Source organism: Mus pahari, chromosome 5 (assembly GCF_900095145.1).
Source record: "Mus pahari chromosome 5, PAHARI_EIJ_v1.1, whole genome shotgun sequence".
Classification (NCBI taxonomy): Eukaryota; Metazoa; Chordata; class Mammalia; order Rodentia; family Muridae; genus Mus; species Mus pahari.
The window spans coordinates 102558678-102580810 of NC_034594.1; the positions used below are offsets into that span (position 1 = coordinate 102558678).

The window sequence follows — 22133 nt, forward strand, 5'->3', positions numbered from 1 at the left end:
CACTCAGGATGATATCCTCCAGATACATCCATTTGCCTAAGAATTTCAGAAATTCATTGTTTTTAATAGCTGAGTAGTACTCCATTGTGTAAATGTACTACATTTTCTGTATCCATTCCTCTGTTGAGGGACATCTGGGTTCTTTCCAGCTTCTGGCTATTATAAATAGGGCAGCTATGAACATAGTGCAGCATGTGTCCTTAATACCAGTTGGAACATCTTCTGGGTATATGCCCAGGAGAGGTATTGCTGGATCTGTTGGTAGTACTATGTCCAGTTTTCTGAGGAACCACCAGACTGATTTCCAAAGTCGTTGTACAAGCTTGCAATCCCACCAGCAATGGAGGAGTGTTCCTCTTTCTCCACATTCTCGCCAGCATCTGCTGTCCCCTGAATTTTTGACCTTAGCCATTCTGACTGTACCAAGAACTCTTAACCAGTCTCACTGTTTAGTTCTGGTTGTCCTAGAACTTACTATGTAGACCAGACCTGGCTGGCCTTGAACTCACAGAGAGTTCACCTGCCTCTGCCTCCCAAGTGCTGGGATTAAGGGAGTGTACCACTTCCTCCCAGTGAGATTTAGTTTAAAAAAAAAAACTGTCGGGCTGGTGAGATGGCTCAGTGGGTAAGAGCACCCGACTGTTCTTCCAAAGGTCCGGAGTTCAAATCCCAGCAACCACATGGTGGTTCATAACCATCTGTAACAAGATCTGACGCCCTCTTCTGGAGTGTCTGAAGATAGCTACAGTGTACTTACATATAATAAATAGATAAATCTTTTAAAAAAAACTGCCATGAATTTATACATAAAGGAGCACTTGCCTCTATGGCTAAAGAGAGATATAGCAGAGGTACAGGAGCTCAGAGACTATTGGCAAAATTGATAAATAAATGAAATGTCAGCAGACAGGTCACAGATAAACACACATAATTGAAATGAAGTCCAGTCCAGCTTCCTGGTGCCTATTCCAGTGCAGCTACAAAGGCAGAGCCAAATGGAAACTGGAGAGGGCTAGAAACTGCATGATCCAAGGCAGACTCCTGGAGCAAGAGTGTAACCTCCTAACAGGAAAGGGCAAGCGGGGTCATGTTAGCACATTTAATAGGGTCTGAATCTTACAGAGTAAGTACCTAGGAGCAGAACAGAGCAACATGAAGACAGAATCTTAGCCAATAACTAGGCAGGACTCAGCATTAATTTTTCAATCAGATATATATTTGAATATGTATTATTTATATATTATTATATATTACAGATGACCTTAAACTCTAATCCTACTGCCTTGACTTCCCAAATCCTGACACTGGTCACACCCATCATTTTCCAGGAAAAAGAAACCAAGACATACTCCATACTTCGGATGTGGCAACCTTCCATCTGCTACTTGATAACTGTATATTAGCAATTTTTTTCCATAAGGAATTTTCTAACTTCCCAAATGTGCCCAAAGGCAGTATATCAATTGCAAAATGTGTCTTAGTTTCTTTTTCCTGGAAAATGATGGGTGTGGTCAACTTAGAGGCTTTACAGGCAGTTGAATCATAACATCCTATAATCTCAGGATTTAGGAAGCCAAGACACTAGGATCAGCATTTAAGGTCACCCACAGGGCTGGAGAGCCGGAGAGATGGCTGAGCGGTTAAGAGCACTGACTTCTCTTCTTCCAGAGGTCCTGAGTTCAATTCCCAGCCACCACATGGTGGCTCACAACCATCTGTAATGAGCATCCTATGCCCTCTTCTGGTGTGTCTGAAGACAGTGACAGTGTACCCACATACATTAAATGAATGAATAAATAAATAGAAAATCAGTTTAAGGGAAAAAAAAGGTCATCTACAACTACAAAGTATATATGAGGCCAGTCAGAACTACAGAAGACATAAATAAATCAGCTGCAATTTACAGAAAAAAAGAAAATGTGAGGCAATAGCAGATCAAGAAAAAGAGAAGCACAAGTCTTACCAAGGCTTCCAAGATGGGAAGTGACAAAGAAACGTCACTCTCAAGGGAAAGCTAGTAAGCTGTCTTACTTGTCTAAGGCTGTGAAGAGACGCCATGACCAAACCGAAAAAGGAAGCATTTAATTGGGGGCTTCCTTACAGTTTCAAATGGCCCCTTCATGATCACCATGGTGGGAAGCTTGAAGGCAGGGAGACAATAGCATCCCATCAGACAATAGCTCCCATAGAAATAGAAATAGAGAGACAGACATGGACAGAGAGAAGCTGGGCCTGGCATGGACTTTTGAACTTTAACCTCTACCTACCCCCTCCCCTGGCTGACACCTTGCCTCCAACAAGGCCATATTCCTCAATGCTTCCTAACAGTCACCTAGGAGGAACCAAGCCTTCAAAAATATTAGCTTATGAGGGCTAATCTTGTTCAAAACACTATATATACACTAGACAAAAATGAAATTAAAAAGAAAAGCACTGTGGTGAGCAGTGTTGGCAAATTTAGGAGATGAGTTGATTAGGAGCAGGTGTAATGTGATTGATGGACATACTCTATGGTTACAAAACCTATCAGAGCCTTATCAGAGAACTCGCAAGTGCACACACACAGAACTGTGCATTGTATTAAATTCAATCACATGTGTGTCATGATTATTAATTAGGTAGGAGAGAGTCCAGTCAACTGTGGGTGGCATCACCCCCTGAGCAGGTGGTCCTAGGCTGAATGGAAAAGTATGAGCCTCTGAGGCAGCTAGCAAGCAGAACGCTTTCATGGTTTCCACTGCAAGTTTCTGCTCTGACTTCTTTCAATGAAGTCTGTGATCTGGAAGTGTAATTCAAATAAACATTTTCCTCCTGTAAGTTACTTTTAGCCAAACTGTTTTATCACAGCAACAGAAAGGGAACTAGAACACTAGAAAATAAAATAGCCTTCAAGTATATAAATAAATAAATACAGAAATAAAGGCAGAACTAAAACACAACACAAAACAAGATACCACAGACTTGAACTGGATTTGCTAAGAATTTAAAAATATACTGCTGAAACTAAGAGCAAAGTTCACAATATTCCTGTTCTCTAATTGCAGGAAAGGAAAGGACTGGCTGTTCTTTGACATTAGTCTGCTAATCCCTGAGCTGGACACAGAAACCCGGCCAATCCTCAAACATTTTTGTTTATCCACGCTCCCCAAAGCATGGTGTGATGGCAACTGTTCTGTGTAAAAAATACTTAGTAATACAACCTTCCCAAGTGTGAAAACACAAAAGTGAGTGGCTTTGCTTTCACAAACATAATAGTTCCCCCCACTCCAGGACAGATAGTAGTAAAAGGTAGTGAACTAAAGTGAAGGTAAGCACACATGTGTGCATGTGAAATGTACACAAGCAGATAAACATAGAAGCACATCTACACACACACACACACACACACACACACACACACACAAAGCAAAATACAGAGATAAAGAGGTAGCATAAAGGAGTTGAAGAAAGGGCCAACACAGATGTAAACAGAGGCAATGAGGTAAGGAATGGGACAAAGATAACACTGGGAGCTGGCCAGGTGGCTGAGTAAAGTCACTGGCTGCCAAGCCCGATGACCTTAGCTTGATCCCCAAGATGCCACATGGTAGAAGGGGAAAACAAAAGTCCCCAAAGTTGTCCTCTGACCTGGATAGTGGCATGTATACACATACACATAAACCCAATAAATATATAAATATAATTCTTTAAAAAGATACTGCTACAGGTAACATGTATATAAAAAAAATAAAGTGAATGTACAGTATCACACAGAAGTCAAGAACAAAGAAAAGTATACCACATAAACCTCTGAATAGTGAGAACATAGAAAAAAATTAGAACAGAAAGTCAATTTATAACAATCAGGTATCTTAATTTCCTAGGAATAACACTGGTGATTGATATCAAAGACCTAGTCATTGCAGAGTACAAAAATTATGGGCTTGTGGGAAAAGATGCTGGACTTGGCTGTGAGTGAAAGATGGAACCACAAAAAAAAAAAAGCCAGATCATTCCAAAGTCAGACATAAAGGAAAAGCACCAGACAGACAGCATGTTCATCATCATATAAACAAAAGCTGCTGAGGGTGTGCAGGGTGTGGGTGATCCATTCAATGTCAGTTGGAATGTTTAATTAGTGCAGACACTATGGAAATGACTATGGAGGCTCCTCAAAGTACTAAAAATAGTCAGGTCTCATGGTGCGTACCTGTAATCCTATCACACAGAAGGCAGAGCAGGAGGATCATCAGTTTGAGTTTGGCCTTGGCTACACAGCAAGTTTTAGGCCATCCTGGGAGATCTGGTATGATCCTCTGTCAAAATCAGTTAGTTCAATAAAACTCTATAGAACTAGATATAATCCCCATATGATCCAGGTCTACCATATCTGGGTACAGAGCTGAAATAGTCAAAGACAGAAGATATGAAAGATCCATACACATTTAAGTTTACTGAAACACTATTCACAATAGCTGAGTTACAAAATCAGCCCAAATGTCCAGCAAAGGATGAAATGGTAAAGGACATGTGGTCAATCAACACAATACAGCTTTATTAAATCACAAAGACCAAAAATACATCATTTGCAGGAAAATGGGTGGAGCTGGGGATTACCAAAGTCAGCAAAACTGAGGATAAAGATCATGTGATTTCTTTCACATGCAGAATCTATATAAAAAGTGGAAAGAAGAGTGGGAAGAGGAAGGCATCTACTGGAGACTAGATAGACCAGATGACATAGTTCAGCTATGCAAACTTGGTGACCTGAGTTCAATCCCTGAAACTATATATAAAGGTGGAAGGAAAGAACCAACACTGTGGGTTAAAATTGGTGTCCTGCAGCCACTGGGCAAGACAGGACACAGCAAGTCTGACTGAGACCCCCCCCCCCCAATGCAGTCGCTGGGCATAGGCTGTGAGAAGTCGCAGGACCCCAGCCTCGAAGTGGGGAGTTTCCTGCAGAACTGCCAGAATTGGCTCAGGGTCCCCTCAGGGTCTGCACAGAGGCTGAGGACAACAGGTTCTCAGGCCCTTGGACACCACAGACGCAGCTGAAAGCCTGAGAAGAGCTGAGAATGGAGTGGGGGCCACAGGTGGGCGCTCTGGCCAGGGGGCTGAAGGGAAAAGGGCAGGCAGGAGGAGAGATCAGACTGGCTTGGCTGGCGGCCATAGCTGGGAACACTGGGAGGCTTCCTGAAGGAGTACTGCTCCTTAGAGGAAGACCTGCTCCATTGCTCCAGCACTGTGATCCATTGCTCCATCACTGTGATCCATTGTTCCAGCACGGCGATGGCGATCCCGATGAGAAGAGACAGTCCATGGTTTTACATTTATTGTAGAAAGGCAGTGAGGGGGAAAGAGTACAGAAGTAGAGGCCGGCCATGGCCCTGTGGAGAGAGGAGAGAAAGGAATGCAGAGGGGAAGCAAGGGAACAATAGGAAAGAGTAAGAGAGTAGAGCAAGAGAATAAGAGAGAGGGGAGGGGGCAAGCAGCCCCTTTTAGAGTGGGCTGGCCTACCTGGCTGTTGCCAGGTAACTGTGGGGGTGGAGTCTAGACAGAATACAGGGACTTGGGGCTTTGCCCTAGGTGACTGATGGCCACACACCTCTGGGGAGTGTGGGGGGCTGTGGGAGGCTATAGCTGTGACAGGAGCCAGGGGCCCAGGGAGTGTGGCCAAACACCTGCTATCCCTTGCAGGCCGGTCACCTACCAGGTCACCAGGGTTCAAAGCCTATGCTCAACAGGGGACCAGGCTGCCTGTGCACAACTCATTGCCCCACACAACACCACAAAATTGTCCTCTGACTTCTAAACTCATGCAATGGCACATGAGCCTCCTTCAGTAATAATTAAAATAATTAACATAAAAATAAAGTATGGAGAGGTAACTTGCAAATAGGAATGCGTTCTACCATTTTGTAGAGGACCTGATTTCAGCTCCCTCTACCTAAGAACTGCTTTTAACTCCAGCTCTAGGAAATCGGAAACACTTCTGGCCTCCTTAGGCAGCTGCATACACATATTATACACACACATAGACATAAATAAATAAAAAAAATAAAATAAATAATTAAAATTAAAATTGGTGGCTGGAGAGATGGCTCAGTGGATAAGAGCACCTGCTGTCCAAGCACAAGGACCTGAGGTTAAATGCACAGAAGCTACATAAGAAGCTAAGAATAGCTGTGTGTTTGTCAACTCGGAGCTGCTGGGGACAGAGACAGGACTGCTGGAGCTTACTAGTTTCCAGTCTAGCTCCATGTTCAACGAGAGACAGTGCCTCAAAGGACTAAGAAACAGTGGTAAAGCAGGACCTCCAGTGCCCTTCTCTGACTCCAGGTATACAAGGGCACACACAAGCAGACACTCTACACACAGGCACAGACAGAAGACAGACACACACATACACACACACTAAAATAAAAGCGAATAAACAAAGATTTCTAGGATAAAAGATTCTACATAGAATAAATGTACAATTGCATTATAACCCATCATAGCCAGATGATGCATATGACTATTCAAATTTAAGTTTAAAATAATTCAAGCTAGGGAAAATTTTAAATGTATCCTTTACGTATATTAGCTACATTTGTAGAGCTCAACAACTATGGATTGTTAAACTGGGTACTACAGAAATTGTCTATCTACACAGCATCTCCATCCTGGCATTCTTAGACACATTCTTAGACAGCACTCACCTAGAAAGAGGAGCCTGATGTATGACAGTGATGTCAGTACACACCAGTGGACTAAGTCAGACTTTCATTAAATGGAGAAAGATTAATTGGGCATAGACATATAAAAGTAAATTGAAAAATCATTGTGTCTGACCTTTACTTTATACCAGGAATAAAATTATTCTAAGTGAACTACAAAGGTAATTGATGTGATAAACGAAATCACTATTTTTGAAGAAATGACAAGCAGAAGCTTCTTTCCACTGGAGGTGGTTCCACCGTGTCTAGCCTTGGGCAGGGCGCCTGGTTCCCCAGGACTTCTACCATGGCTTACCTTGTTCTCTGGTCTTTGGAATCACAGTGCACTCTGCTACCCATTTTCCTACCTTCCTAAGAGCAAGTGCTATATTGTTGCTGTACAATTTGGGTTCCCTTATGTATATTCTTATTCTCACTAGTAAAACACTTTTAAAGCTAAGATGGGCAGCCCACAGGCAATCCTCATCATTACTGGCAGCCAAGTTGGGCGGTCCATGGGCTATTCTTGTTATTAATGGGCAGCAGGCACAGATTTCTAAAAAGATGTGCCAAAAAAAAAAAAAAAAAAAAAAGCCAACCATAAAAACTGATAAAAATAACTTAAAATGGCACTAAAATACAAAATTGGATTCTAGAGAGATGGCTCTGTGGGTGAAGGTGCTTGTCACCAAGCCGAGCAACCCAAGTTTGATCCTTGGGACCCACTTTAGAAAGAACTCCTGACACATTGTCCTCTGATCTCTGCACATGACCAATGGCATGTACACACACACACACACACACACACACACACACAGTGAAAAAGAGTACAATATAAAAATAAAAATTTTTAAATTTAGAGAAGGGGGAGAGAAAAGTGAGCTAAGAGACAGATAAATGGGTAAAAGCAGCTTTTGCCAAGCCTGACCTGAGTTTGGTACCCAGGTTCCACATGGCATAAGGAGAGAAAAGGTCTCAGAAGGTGTCCTCTGACCTCTACATATGTACACTGGTAACACAACAAAATAAATAAATGAATGCAATTTTACAAAAATAAGAATTTATGCCATCAGGAAGCATCATTAGGATGGCAGAGTGGGAAGCTACGGTGAGAAAAATTTGAATACCTGATGGTGTGTATTTGATCCCTAGGACTTATGTGTTAGAGAGGGAAAGAACCGGTTCCCATAAGCTGTTTTTTGACCTACATGTGTGCGCCACAGTGAGTACACCCACAGACAAAAAATAAAAACAAACAAAACAGTTTTAAAAATAGGGAAAAGGTTAAAACAGGCCTGAAATACATCCTTTCTTTACAGCCCTCAGAAAACATCAACTTGGCTAAAACCTGATTTTAGACTACCAACCTCTAGAAGTGAGGTTTTTTTAAACCTCTCACATTTTCGTTAACTGCTTTAGTAGTGGTACATTTTTTATGATACCCTACCGAGCCATACAAATAGCATGTACTAAGGAAGAATATATTTTTCTCTTATGATCCACTAACTCTTTTTAAAGAGATGAACATAAGAAAAACGTATATGTGTTTGTATAAGAATTACTACTGGTAAGACCTTGAAACCCAGAAATAACCAAATGACCATCACAAGTACAGTGAGCATGTTTCATGGCAGTTACACAATAGAATTTTATATGACAAGAATTTATAAGTTATAGCCACATGCAAAAATGGGGATTATTCTTACAATGATGTTAAATAGAGAGTACTCTTACATGTAAAAGAATATGTATTATGTGTGTCTAATCTACAGCTACATGCACTCTAAAATAACTATAAATGCAGATCAGTGTAAAAATCATAAACTTACTTAAAAAATAAGGCAATTTATTAGGGGAGGGTACTTTTTGCAATTGCTATGGTTATTTACTTAAACTCCTACTTCTCCAGTGTAACCTTTTAGATAACAATTAGATGTCAACATGTCAAAAAGCTGGACCCACTGGTACTAGAGATAGCTCAGTGGCTAAGAGTACTTGTTCCTGCAGAGGGCCCAGGTTTGGTTCCTCACATTCAACTTATTTAAAACCATAAGTAAGTCTAGTTCTAGGGGATCTGAAACCCTCTTCTGACCTCTGAGGGCATCTGGCATGTAAGTGGTATACATGTAGGTAAAACACTCATGCACATAAGTAAAATGAAATAAGTAAAACTTAACATTTCTTTTTTAATTTAAAAAGCTGGATACCGCTGGGCGATTGTGGCGCACGCCTTTAATCCTAGCACTTGAGAGGCAGAGACTGGCAGATTTCTGAGTTCGAGGCCAGCCTGGTCTACAAAGTGAGTACCAGAACAGCCAGGACTATACAGAGAAACCCTGTCTCAAAAAACACACACAAAAAAAAAAAAAAAAAAAAAAAAAAAAAAAAAAAAAAAGCTGGATACACCTGACTATAGTTGAATGGGAAAATAGCCATCTATGGCGTTAGACATCAGAACAGTACCTTTCAAGGGGAGGGAAACAGGGATTAGGAGGCAAGTAGACACCAGACACCAGGTTCTTACTGTCTTACTTTTATTTAAAGGTGGTCTCAGTATATACCCAAGTGGGTCTGGACTTCATGATCCTTGTACTTGAGTGGCATGGGTTCAAGGATTACACAAGTGTGCCACCATGCATGGTTCATGAGAGATGGCTACACTGAAAAGTCCTCAAACTTCACCTATATGCCCTGTATATCTTTCTATATGTACACTATAGATCAATAAGAAAAACTACTTTTCAAAAACTGAATAGATTTGTGTGAATTGACTAGCAGATTGGAACTGTGAGAGAAAACTAAAAATTACCATTATGCAGCCAGGCATGGCAGCACATGCCTGTAATTCCAGCACTCAGGAGGGAGAAGGAGGTAAAGTTCTGTGAGTTTGAGGCCACCCTGATCTACACAGAGCGCTCCAGGAAAGTGAAGGCTATGTGAAAAAACTCTGTCTCAAAAGCAACAACAACAAAAGTCATTATCTAGTACACAGTCAGTATAAGATACAGTAACAGAAACAGGATAGAGTAAAAGGATAAAGAAAGGGATGTTGGAATTATGCTGGAATTATGGAAAAAGAAAGGATAGGAGAGAAATGAAGAGGCACTGTCTGAGAACCTCCTCGAATTAGCACTATCAATACTAATCACAGTTTTTCAATGTTCAAAGGTCCAAAATGAGATAAATACAAAGGAAACCATTACATACTCAGTGAATGAATTACACCAAGAATGCAGAATCATTCACTTGCTAAATAATACAATTTAAAATTTTTAGCTACTACATCATATTCTAACAACAGCAGCAAAAGGTCAGTTCTAATTACAAGGTAAGAGAACCATTCTACCTCTAAAATGAATGTAAGACCCACATTTTATTTACTTGTTTTGGTTGTTTATTTTGGTTTTTAAGACAGGACCTACCTATGTACTCCTGACTTACAGGCCTCTTAAGTGCTGAAACTACAGGTACGTACCACCACATCCTCGAAACGAATAAATTTAGATTTGTGAACAGTTCACTTCTTATTTTCCCATCTTATTGCACGGACTCATATTTTGCTAGGAATGGTTGCCAGTTTAAGGACAAGTATTTGGAAATTACTAAGATTAGTTAATTAAGAGGGAGCAGGCACTGGCTGAGCACAAGAGAATCATTCTTTATAGATGCACAGATGGGAAATAAAATACACATTTTCTAGTTGAGAAAGTTGAGGGACGAAGTGTTAAGGCAGCACACTCAAGGCCATAGAAAGTAAGTGGCTCCTACTGAAGCACTCTGTGGCTCTGAAGCACATGCTCTCATAGAGAAGCACTAAGAAATAATGACTAACTAGAGAAGTAGAAGGGAGGCCATTATGTGGCAGTCTCAGGTGGCATTTGTGACTGAAACCTTCAGGAACTGAACACAGACACTGAAAACAGAGTAGTCTAGCCCTTAAAATCAAGCACATCTCCAAAGGAGGTGTTTAGCAAGAAACAATGGGGAGGATATAGGTATCAGGTGAAGAGTCCAGGAGTCTTTGGGATTACTCTCACCCATGAATACAAATGCACACAATATGAGCTAGTAATATGTAAAGAAGATTACACTGGAATCTCAGTAAGATTATAATGAATGAAAGAAGTCTCCACAGATGGCACATACTGTATCACTCCATTACTATGAAGTCTTAGAACTGGACCTGCACAACTGGGGCTGGGCATGCTTGACATAGGCCTATAATCTCAGGGGAGACATAAGGGCAAAGGCAGGTAGATCTCTGTGAACTCAAGGCTAGCTGGGGTCACACAGTGAGACCCCATCTCGTAATAAAACAAAACAATGACAACGATCAAAACACAAATAAACAAAAAGCCAGATTGGGCTGGTGAGGTGGCTCAGCAAATAAAGGTACCTGCCACCAAGCCTGACAGTCTAGATTCTATCACTGGGACCAGCAAGGTGGAAAGAGAGAATCAACTCCCACAAGTTGTCCTCTGATCTCCATGAGTGTAGAGGTGGTACAAGCACACAGAATAAACGAATGCCAAAGAAGTTAAACAAGCTTGGTGGTAGGAGCACTCGGGGGAGGCAAAGAACATTGAACCTTTGTTCAATGTTGTTTTATGTTTAAAGATTTTCATAAAACTGGAGAAAAACTTTTTTTTTTTTCATAAAACTGGTGGAGAAAGCATGATACATGAAACTATGGGATCAAGAGAACACTATCCATAAAAATAAAGAAAACCATATAATGGCCTGATCTGAAAGAGAATATCACATAAATTGTAATAATTCAAATATGAAATGTTCCCACAGGCTCAAATGTTCAAATGATGTGGCATTGGGAGATGGGGAAGCTTGCTCAGGTAGCTGGGGCATAGCTGGAGGAAGTGTGTTGCTGGGGGGTGAGATTTCAGGTTATCACTTAGCCCTGCTTCCCCTTTAACCCCTCACCCAGTGCCCCTTCCGTGCTTCCCCACTACGGTGGACAGTGTCTTCTACAATAAGAAGCAAACTGAGCTTTCCATCTTTGCTTTTGTCAGGCCTTCTGTCACGGTGACATGGGAAAGGTTGACCAATACAGTAATGGAAGAAGCAAAGCAGACAAGTAGGATCAACATCAGATGGCTGCTACTCTGAGCTGGGAAAAGGAAAAAAACGCAGTGGGGATGCATGTGTCACGTACAGCGTATATTCAAGAAGCGTGCCAATATGAAATCTTGAGAGGCCTCAGTTACTCTAACACTTGAGATAGCTGAAGCCTGGCATGGTAGAACTCCTTTAGTCTCAGTACTCAGTAGGCAGAACTATGGGAACTCTGAGTTTTTGAGGCCAGCTTGGTCTGCACAGTGAGTTCCAGGACAGCAAGGACTATGTAGAGGGACCCTGTCTCAACAAACAATAAAAATGACACCAGAAGACCTGAGTCTGATCCCCAGATCTCACACGGTGGAAAGAGAGAACTTACTCTGGCAAACCGACCTCACCAAGTACACTCTGGCACGTATGTACAGCAAGGGCATGGATAAATAAAATGCAACTAAAGACCAGCATTGTTCAAGGCATTCCTACCTGAAGTATAAGTCAGTTACAGCTTATGGATAGCATCTATTTCAGTACAATCAATTTGACTACAGAAAATTTGAGATAACTGAAAAGTCTGGATTAAGCAGAGCTTGGCTTTCTCACACAGTCATTTTTAATTCAGTAATTTCTAGCATGCCTTATCAAAGCACTATACCTGCCATCTCTTCGGAGGGCAAAAACGATGCCATCTTTTTGGAACGGAAGCAGTTTTGTTCTAAGCTTGTCTGGTAAAAAATCCAGCTGGGTATACGATTCACTTGATAAACAAGAAATCTGAGGTGTGGGAGCCTTCTTCTTGTTACCAGCTGTAGGCATGGTGAGCCTGAAAACCAGGAACAACAACAAACAAAGGAGTGAGGGAGACATTGCAGAACCTACCATGCATGACAATTACATTCTTTATACCCATGCAGATATGAAAGGCTCCCCTTAGACTACTTAAATCATGTTCCCAGAGGTAGGCTGCTAAGAAACCCAAAGGCACTGAGTACAAAGTCACATAATTCACTGTTAAAGAACAGCTCCTCTATTCCTTTTTGAAACATAATATAGCCATATCCATTTCAAAGAAATACATCACTGAAAGAAAATCATATATCAACTGGATTTTTACAAAGCTAACAACATTTAAGCCTTCTGAAACGATTTTTTTTCATTGGTTATGGTACTGTGGACTAAATCCAGGATTCAGAAATACTAAACCAAAAAGTGCTCTACTATTTGAGCTACAATTCCTTCTCAGAAAAAAATAAAATAAATAAATAAATAAATAGATAGATAAATAAATAAATAAAATAATAATAATAATAAAAAAAAAGAACGTACATTCTAGGTGCTATAAAGGCGTGTTGGCGCACGCCTTTAATCCCAGCACTCGGGAGGCAGAGGCAGGTGGATTTCTGAGTTCAAGGCCAGCCTGGTCTACAAAGTGAGTTCCAGGACAACCAGGGCTATACAAAGAAACCCTGTCTCGAAAAAACAAAACAAAAACAAAAACAAAAACAAAAAAACCTTCTTTGTATAGATGTCTCAGTGGGCAGAAGTGCTTGCCGCACAAGCCTGATAGCCTGAGATTGATCCCCAGGCCCATGTCAAAAAGGAAAAAACTGACTACACAAAGTTCTTTTTTGAACTTTATGTATGCACCAACACATGAAATAAAGCAATCAAAACAATAACTATTGTCTAGAAAAATTTAATGAAAGATAGATTTAGTATAATTCACTTTTAAATAATGCTCTTAAAAAGTAAGGCTTGCACTGGGCATGCACGTGCCCACTCAGGAGGCAGAGGCTGACAAGATCTCTACGAGAAGACTAGCCTGCTCCACATACTGAGTTCCAGGCCAGCTAGGGCTACGTGGTGTAAACTTGTCTCAAAAGGTGGGTGTGGGGGAAATGGTATATAAGAGAATACTGAAAGTCATTATGATAATATCCTGGAAGGTAAAACACCCAGACCATATAGCCAAAACAAGGCAGCAGTGAGACCAAAGTGTGGGGCTTTTCTCCCTTTTCATCATAGGAAACATGCCAGGGTGGTACATTTTGCTTTGAGGCTAAATCACAGTAAAAATACCCATTTTTAACTGTCAGAATACTTTCCCTAATGAGAGCTGCAAACCCAACCTCTTGTATTCCATAGTGTTATGCATTCAGAAATATGAATCTCAATATATGCATATATTTAGTAGACACTGGCTATATAATAGTAAACACAGATGTTCTTCTGAAAAATCTACAGGAAATTACTTGATATTAGGTAGAATAGAAACAAGACTTGTAGATCTGGGATACACACACACACACATATATATATGTATATATATATATATATATATATATATATATATATATATATATATATATATATATAATATATACATGTATATAATATAATATATATACATACATTTAAAAGGATGTATGTCCTTTATATAATTTAATATACATATTAAATAATGTGCACATATACTAAAATTGAAGCCTGAATGATTAATTTAGTAACCAAAGCAAAAAGTGTCCTTGGAAGAAGTACATTATATACAAGAACCCTGCCTTGGGAAGCAAAGGAAGCCCCGGGGTAAGATGTCTGGGTCTTCTTACTGGCCCTTTTATTGCTCCACCCTCCTCATTTCATCATCCTTCCGTCTGGATTCCAGAACACAGAATCCTCAAGGTTCTCGTCCCACCTCTGGTCAACTCTTCTCAGTCTAAACTTCGGTCCTTGCCAACTTTTAATGGCAGAATGAACTAGGGCTCAGGTCCTGTAGCTCTCTTTCATGGTTTTAAATACTAGTTCTCTGACAACTTCTCCATTTACACCTGAGCAACTCCTTTAAACTTCAGATTCACATGTCTAATGAGGCATCTCTACCTGGCAAAGTGGAATTCTAACTCTTCCCTAATGTTTGTTTCACTCACTCATAGCCTTATCCACTGCATCCATCCTGGTATTCACACTCCATTCTGTCTCAAAATGCACAACCACCTACTCAGCAACGCCTTTGAGTCTGTGAGTCTACATTCCGAATGTATCCAGAATCTCACCAATTTTAATCCTTTACAGATCTACTTGCCACCACTGTCTCTAGTCAGAATTCCTAGAACAATTTAACTGGTATTAGTCCACCCTTTCCTTAATTCTTTCTTAAATATAGCAGGCAGCAAGGTACTTTGGAAACCACTGCTGGATCCTATCCATTCTCAGAACAGTTCTTCCTTTACTGAGGCTCTCTGCTGGCTTTCAGGCTCTTAGATCACCTCCCCCCCCCCCACACACACACCCTCCTTACCTCTCCACCAATGACCCAATTTTACTGTGCTAATGCCTTGTACTCTCAGGCCTCAGAACTAACTCCTCTGCTGAATAGCATTCTTCCCTGAGATGCTGGCAAAACTGCCTTCCTGTGTCCTTCACAATGGTCATTTTATCAGTAAATGTAACTTATCTGCATTATTTAAAATTCTAGCTCCTGAGATCTCTACCCTGCTTCACTTATTTTCCTTGCTAACACCTATCAGCTTTCAAAGAACTATATAACTTATATTTTTGCTGTTTATTGTTTATCTTGACATGGACACAAGCTTCATAAAAGCTGATTGGGGCTTTTGCTTTTTTGTGTAATGAGGGTTGAACCTAGAACCTTCCTTGTATTGCTAAACAGGCACTCTGCCACTGAGTCTCATATTTTCTTGGTCTTTTACTTTTTATTTTAATACAGGGTCTGGCTAAGACAACCAGAATGGCCTTGAAGTCATCAACTCAAAGATTTCTGTCTGTTTTGCTTACTACTGTTACACACCCAGGAGGGCTTGGCACTGAGTACACAATATTGTCTATTTAAAATTCCAAAGGACTGGCTGGGTGTGGTGATGCATACACCTTTAATTCCAGGACTCAAGAGGCTGGGACAGAGGCAGGCAGATCTCTGAATTTGAGACCATTCTTGTCTACAAAGTTAGTTTTAGGACAGCCAGGGTCATACAGAAACCCTGTCTCAATCAATCAATAAATAAAAATCAATAAGTTTTCAAGTCCAGAGGGCAGGACAGGAACTAGGGATGAGAGGGTCTAAACTGTGACCACTGCACGCACAGTGCTCCTGTTGAACTAGTGTGCAATTCACGTTTATGAGATGGAGCAAGGCAGGAATCAAGGGACTATAATAGTGCTTTGCATGCACAAGTCACTCTAGTACACACAAAGTATACACTAAATTCAAATTATAACTCAGAAGTTTGTACAGTTCAGAGTGAATAAGATTAGAGCCAGTGCTCTTAACAGCTAAGCTACTCTCCAGCCCCAATCTAGCTATACTTATAGGCCATGAGTAAACTAAAGTGTAAATTTAATAAACTGGAATGCTTTAAGTGTCAAAATTTAATATTATAAAATAGTATATTGATTACAATAAACAGAATTACATAATATTTTCCAACTGGCTTATCACAAGGTTTCCTAAGCTGCTATATCAAATATCAATTACTTTAAAAGCAAAACCACTTTTGGTTCCATAGATAACTGTTTTCGGGATAATGATAAAATAACCCCTATTTATTGGAAGGAAGCTAAACAAAAAAATAAATAAATAGGACATGACTGCTCCTAGGTATGACGGAGGACAAAGTTTATAATAGATATATGTGGGAGGGCATAGCCAGAGGCAGGGGAATCTAGGAAAGTCCAGAATAGTCATGACCCTGAGCCCTATGAGAAGGGGAAGGAGAGGGAGAGGGAAGAGAGAGGAACTAGGAGTAGCAGCTAGGAGGCCAAACCCTAGGAAGAGAAACCTAGCCCCTAGGGAAGGGGAGTTCAGGGTAGAGGGAGGGGTATGCCAGCCATGCCCTATAACGGGTAGGGACTGAGGGAGAACCTGGCAGAGAGGTCCACTTTGACATATTAAGTGGGTACTTTGGCCTTTGGTCCCAGATTTGAAACTTAACAGCAACTATGCTCACCAATAAACCAATACCATACCAACTCCCACTTATAATTTCTTCTATAGAGGCACTATGCTAAGATATAAAATCTTCTGTAATTCTCAAAGCAACTTACAAAGCATATATTTTTGGCTTTTTTTTTTTTTTTAAAGATTACTTTATTTTATATATGAGTACATTGTAGCTGTTGCTGTCTTCAGACAACCAGAAGAGGGCATCAGATACCATTACAGATGGTTGTGAGCCACCATGTAGTTGCTGGGAATTGAACTCAGGACCTCTGGAAGAACAGTCAGTGCTCTTAACTGCTGAGCCATCTCTCCAGCCCTTTGTTGTTGTTTTTTTACAGTTACTTATCCTGTAAGGGGTTCTACATGTCTTTGACAGTACTACAGCATCTGTTTAGAGATCAGGGAACTTTGGGAACTAATCATCTTCCACCAGGTAAATTCTGGGGACTGAGTCCAGGCCTTCAGCCTTGCCAGCAAGCAGGTGCCTTTCTCCATTATGCTATCCGCTGGACCATGAAATATTGTTATCTGTGTTAAGTTTCAAATCCTGGACAAATGAGGTACCTACTTCATGTATCAAAATGGACCCGACACCCACGTTCTCCCAGCATCCCTCAGTCTCTACCTACAGGGCATGGCTGGCACACCCTAGCCTCTGCCCTGAACTCTCCAGACCTGGGACTGGGCTGCCCTTTCCCAGAAGCTCTTCCCTATATAATCCAGCCATTTTGGTTACCAACCTCTTTTGCACCTTTGCCCTCTTGGCTACTGAACCTGGTTCCCCTCTCTCCGCATGGCCCAGCTCAGCCAGGAAATACCTACTCTGGACTCTCCTAGATGTCCCTGCCTCTGCCCCTTTATCAATAATAACTTTACTCCTCCAATATACCTAGGAGTAGTCATGTTCCTTTTCTTTTAATTTCTTTCTTTCTTTTTTTTCATTCAATCTGCATGTTAAAGTTGGGATACTGAGCAAATAAATAATTTACAAAAGTCTCAAGAACTGCTGATGATACTGAGTCTAGGACTCGGACTGGTGTGATATAAAAGTCTGAACTTTTCCATTCTACACCATTGCTTCCAGATCTATCATCTGATGATATTTAAGGAGTGTCTAGCAAGTCCCTGTAACCCCAATACTCAAGAAGGCAGGAGCAGGAGGATCAGGAGTTCAAGGTCAGCCTAAGCTACATAGGGAGTTCAGAACATCTGGCAGGACAACGCCTCCCCCCCCCCCACACACACACCCCTCATCAAGACATAGTTTAAAGTGCCTAACAGGATGGGGATAAAGACTGGACTGAAAAAAAAAAAAAAAAACAGAAAAAGAAAAAGAAAAAGAAAAAGAAAAAGAAAAAAATAGCAGGTCATTCTGTAGAGGTACAAGAACAATGGGCCAGTGGTTCACTTGCTGCTTTTGCGGAGAACTCAAGTTAGATTTGTAGCACCTAGAAGGTGGCTCACAACAATTTGGAACTTCTGTTTCAGGAGATCCAATGTCTTCTTATAGGCATATACACGGTGCACATATATGCGCTCAGACACATAAAATAAACCTTTAAGAAAAAACAAAACAGAACAAAAAGTAACACCTTTTTTGCTAGGCATGGTGGTGATAGCCTTTAATCCCAGCATTCCCGGTGGCAGGGGAAGGCGGAACTTTGTGAGATTCCTAAACATTTCAGAAGTAATGAATGGTTTGGAGTCGAAAAATCAAACAGACCTGGATGTGTATCTGGGTCCAGACTGTCTAGAGTAAAGGGATGAGATTTTGAGGTCTTGTTGCACTTGCTGAGACTCAGTTTCTTAATTTTTAAACAATACTAATGCTGAGGCTGGAACACAGTGATAAAGCACATTATCTAGGAAATACAAAGCCCTCAGTTTGTCTCCAGCACTCAAAAAAAATAAAAAATATACTAAACACACTTAGCCCTTTTGGGACTCAGATAAATATTCAGTAATATGATTGATTAAATATTCAGTAATATTACTACATATTGACTTTTACTGTGGAAGGGCTTATGAAAAAAATCCCAACTAAGCATTTATGGACAATGCTAAGTTATCACTTGAAATTCTAACTCCTAGATGGGGATGATTTCTTCTGCTTAATATGCATATGGTACATACATGCATGCATGCACACGCGTGCCCACAAACACACACACACACAAACACACTCGCATGCGCGCGCACACACACGCAAAAGTATTATATTGGAAAGCAAAAACATTTATTTTCTTTAAAAACAAAACAAAAAAGTAAGACTGCTTTGTCTGCTTGGAAGATAGATATATTTCCTTTTTTTGTGTATTTTTGTTTTGTTTTGTTTTTTTGAGACAGGGTTTCTCTGTATAGCCCTGGCTGTCCTGGAACTCACTTCAATAAAAATAATATAAATAGAAAGGAACGGTTTTTAAATCTAAAAGTAGAAAGCAAAGAGGAAAACAAATCAACACACAAAACATAACTATGAGGATGCTAAATTTGGAGATATTAAAAAGACCAAGTAATATAAATTTTGCTTAATCTTTCTAACTCCTTTTAAACAAAACTTACCTTTCTGTGCACTGTTCAACCCTTTCCGTCTTGTATATTTACCACTAGTGTAAGTGCTCAATAAATATTTATGAGAAAAGTTGTAAGACAAAGTCTCCATAAAAATGATGGAAGAATGCTGGGCGTGGTGGCGCACTCTTTAATCCCAGCACTCGGAAGACAGAGGCAGGCGGATTTCCGAGTTCAAGGCCAGTCTGGTCTACAAAGTGAGTTCCAGGACAGCCAGGACTATCTATACAGAGAAACCCTGTCAAGAAGGAAAAAAAAAAAAAAAAAAAAAAANGGAANANACTTTGACAGCTTTTTTTTTTTTTTTTTTTGAGATCCTGTTCAAAGGCAACTTCTGGAGGCTATTTGCATAAATGGGAGGAATTAGTTCAGAATTTCAAATCCTTCCAGTCAAACTAAAGACGTGAACCCATGCTGCTTCACTGACAGGGGCTAAAGGCAAAGTAAAAAGCATCCTCTACAAACTCAAGAGCGAACAGATCTGAAAAACCCTAGGTCTGCAAGACTAAGTAGCAAAGTAGAAATTTACATTACAGGCTCGAGAATTACACCCATGACATTTCAGAATTCTGGATGGGTTTTTTAGGGGGAGGGAGATTATTTTAGACAAGGTGAATTCTGTAGTCCCAGCTGTTTTAAAACTCACTCTGTAGCCCAGGCTAGGAAACTCCCGACGACCTTTCAGCTTCCGGCTGTTACAGGCATCAGTCACCACGCCCGACTCTTATAGCGCAATTAAAGTACAATCAATTTTCCATCTCTTGCCCTACACAGACCGCCAAAACTGCAGCACTAGCTTCGTAATCTTCAACTCCCGCCAAACTTTTTGCAAGCGGCTTCAGCTAAGCGGAAGTGACGTTACACGGATGACCTAGACTTGGGAGAGTTCAAACATCAGCACTCTAAAACATTGTAATGTCTTGAGAAAATTCCCAACCCTTTTATATTCTCGTTCCTTTAGCGAGGCGAAAAGACCTGACTAGAACCTTGAGATTTCATTCTCAACTCCAAATTATTCAAAAATTTCTTCTTACTCATCTGGACAGGGAGGTTACGCCGTAACCTCTCAAGAACTACAATTCCCATGAAACGCTACCGGAAGTAAATGAGGAAACAGCGGTCGCAAAGCATCCTGGGAACTGTAGTCTCCGGAGCCAAAGTGCTCAGAAGCCCTGCCTCCACAACTAAGATTGGAGAAACCAGGTGTTCAGTCTGGAACCGCTAAGGGGCGGAGCCACATCCTTAAAGCCTTTCTCTCATCTCACCACATGGACGACAAAATTGTCCTTTCATCCTTAAAAAGCTCTATAATCATTTCCTGAAGAAACAAAGTTGTCTACCACATCTCCAGTGATTAAAATCGCCCGGAACTCGCCCACCTCAGGATCCTACTCGTGGGAAAAGGTGGCTCTTTCACAAGTGGGCAAAATGGCTGTCCTCCTAGCTTTATCATTGGTTGATTCTTACGTCCTTCAGGGACGACAACTTGCCAGGGATTGGTTCTTTTTCTTTTGTGGGTGGAGATAGACTAAGTCCCGTTCTCCCTCTGTCCCGCAGTGATAATGGGGTGGAGCGAAAGTGGTTTCCAAACGCTGATTGGATCATTTGTATGTCACTCAATGTTGACCTAGCGTATGAGGTAGGCTGCTTTCCGTCAACGCGACGGAGAGGCGGGGCCAGTGCGTGGTGGGAAGGGGCGGGATTCTGCCGCCGCGGCTGCCGCTGGAGCCGGTGTCCGGGCTGGTGATGGGGTTAATTCCCTTCCGTGAGACTCTTCCTTGCAACCAGCCGGCCCCGCCGTCGCCCCGCTGCGCCGCGCTCCCGCCACCTCCTCCTGCTCCTTCTCAGTAACGCGGGTAAGAGATGCCGTCCCCTCCCCCGCGGCGCCCCGGGAATAACGCGCCCGCTCCCCTCCCCCGCCCGCCGACCGGTAGCGCTAACGGAGCGGGAGAGTGTGGCAGCCGGGGAGCTAAGCGCTGAGGAGACGGCGTCCCTCCCCTCCCGCCCGCCAGGGGCCGTCGGGTTCTGAGGCGAGCCCTCTAGTCGCCTCCACCGCGCGGTGCCCGCCGCTTCGCTGGGGGCCATGTGCAGCGCCAACCCCTTGAGGCCTAGCGGGGGGAGCTGGGGACAGGTTCCCCGAGCGTCCCTGCTGCAGCTGCTGCTCTTGCGAGCCCTGGAGATCCGGGGAGGACGGAGGGGAAAAGCAGCCATAGTCAGGCCAGGCTGGAGCAGGGGCCGTTCGCGGAACTGTTCTCCGGGGCCTGGCGCAGATGCCCGGGGCTGATAGCCCCGCTCCGGGGAATTGTCACACATACCAAAAGGGAAACATCCCGTCGTGCCCGTACTGCTAAACACACACACACACATACACACAGACACACATACACACACACACACACACACACACACAGTGGAGAAATTAGCAAGAAAGTTGAAGGACTGTCAGAGCCTTGGTCGCTGATGGACGGACTTACGGGGACGTTATGATGTTAGTTCCCCTCCCCCCCTTTCCATCCCTATATGGTAGAAGTTTTTTCTTCTTGTGGTTATTATGTGCCAGAGATTGTCACTGTTGTCTGAACTTGCTTTTATAGAGAAACAAAATTGGGTCTGGCAGTTGTGACTTCTGTGAATTGGGTCCTGGGAGAGCAAGTCTCCCAAACTAGAGATGGAGAGGTATCTTCCAAAGCAGTGCTGCTCACTAAATATTAAGATGCATTTCTGAAGAGGAAAAGAAGAATTTCTAGCATGAATGAATACACACTAATACATATCCCATCCCCAAGGTTATAGTTTGACCCGGTCAAGTTAAAGAATCTCATTCCACACACCCCTTTATTTTAGATTTTTTTTTTTTT

The 22133-nt window shown here is 41.7% G+C and overlaps 2 protein-coding genes across 4 annotated transcripts in view; one reads left to right on the forward strand and one right to left on the reverse strand.

Moving 5' to 3' along the window:
* Positions 1 to 20109, reverse strand: part of Zranb3 (zinc finger RANBP2-type containing 3) — a 142696-nt gene extending 122587 nt beyond the window's left edge. Inside the window, exons 1-2 of the mRNA XM_021198241.2 lie at positions 19922 to 20109; positions 12406 to 12573 (exon numbers count right to left, since the gene is read on the reverse strand). Of these exons, the coding sequence (XP_021053900.1) occupies positions 12406 to 12566 (161 nt within the window). The 5' untranslated portion in view covers positions 12567 to 12573; positions 19922 to 20109. The remainder of the gene's footprint in view (positions 1 to 12405; positions 12574 to 19921) is intronic.
* Positions 20110 to 20948: 839 nt separating this feature from the next.
* The window catches only part of R3hdm1 (R3H domain containing 1), a 135634-nt gene continuing 134449 nt past the window's right edge, over positions 20949 to 22133 (forward strand). Inside the window, exon 1 of one of the 3 annotated variants that reach the window (XM_029538774.1) lies at positions 20949 to 21131. The gene's annotated coding sequence lies outside the window, so the exon portion shown is untranslated. The remainder of the gene's footprint in view (positions 21132 to 22133) is intronic. The other 2 variants (XM_021199150.1, XM_021199151.2) reach the window with 2 other exon arrangements.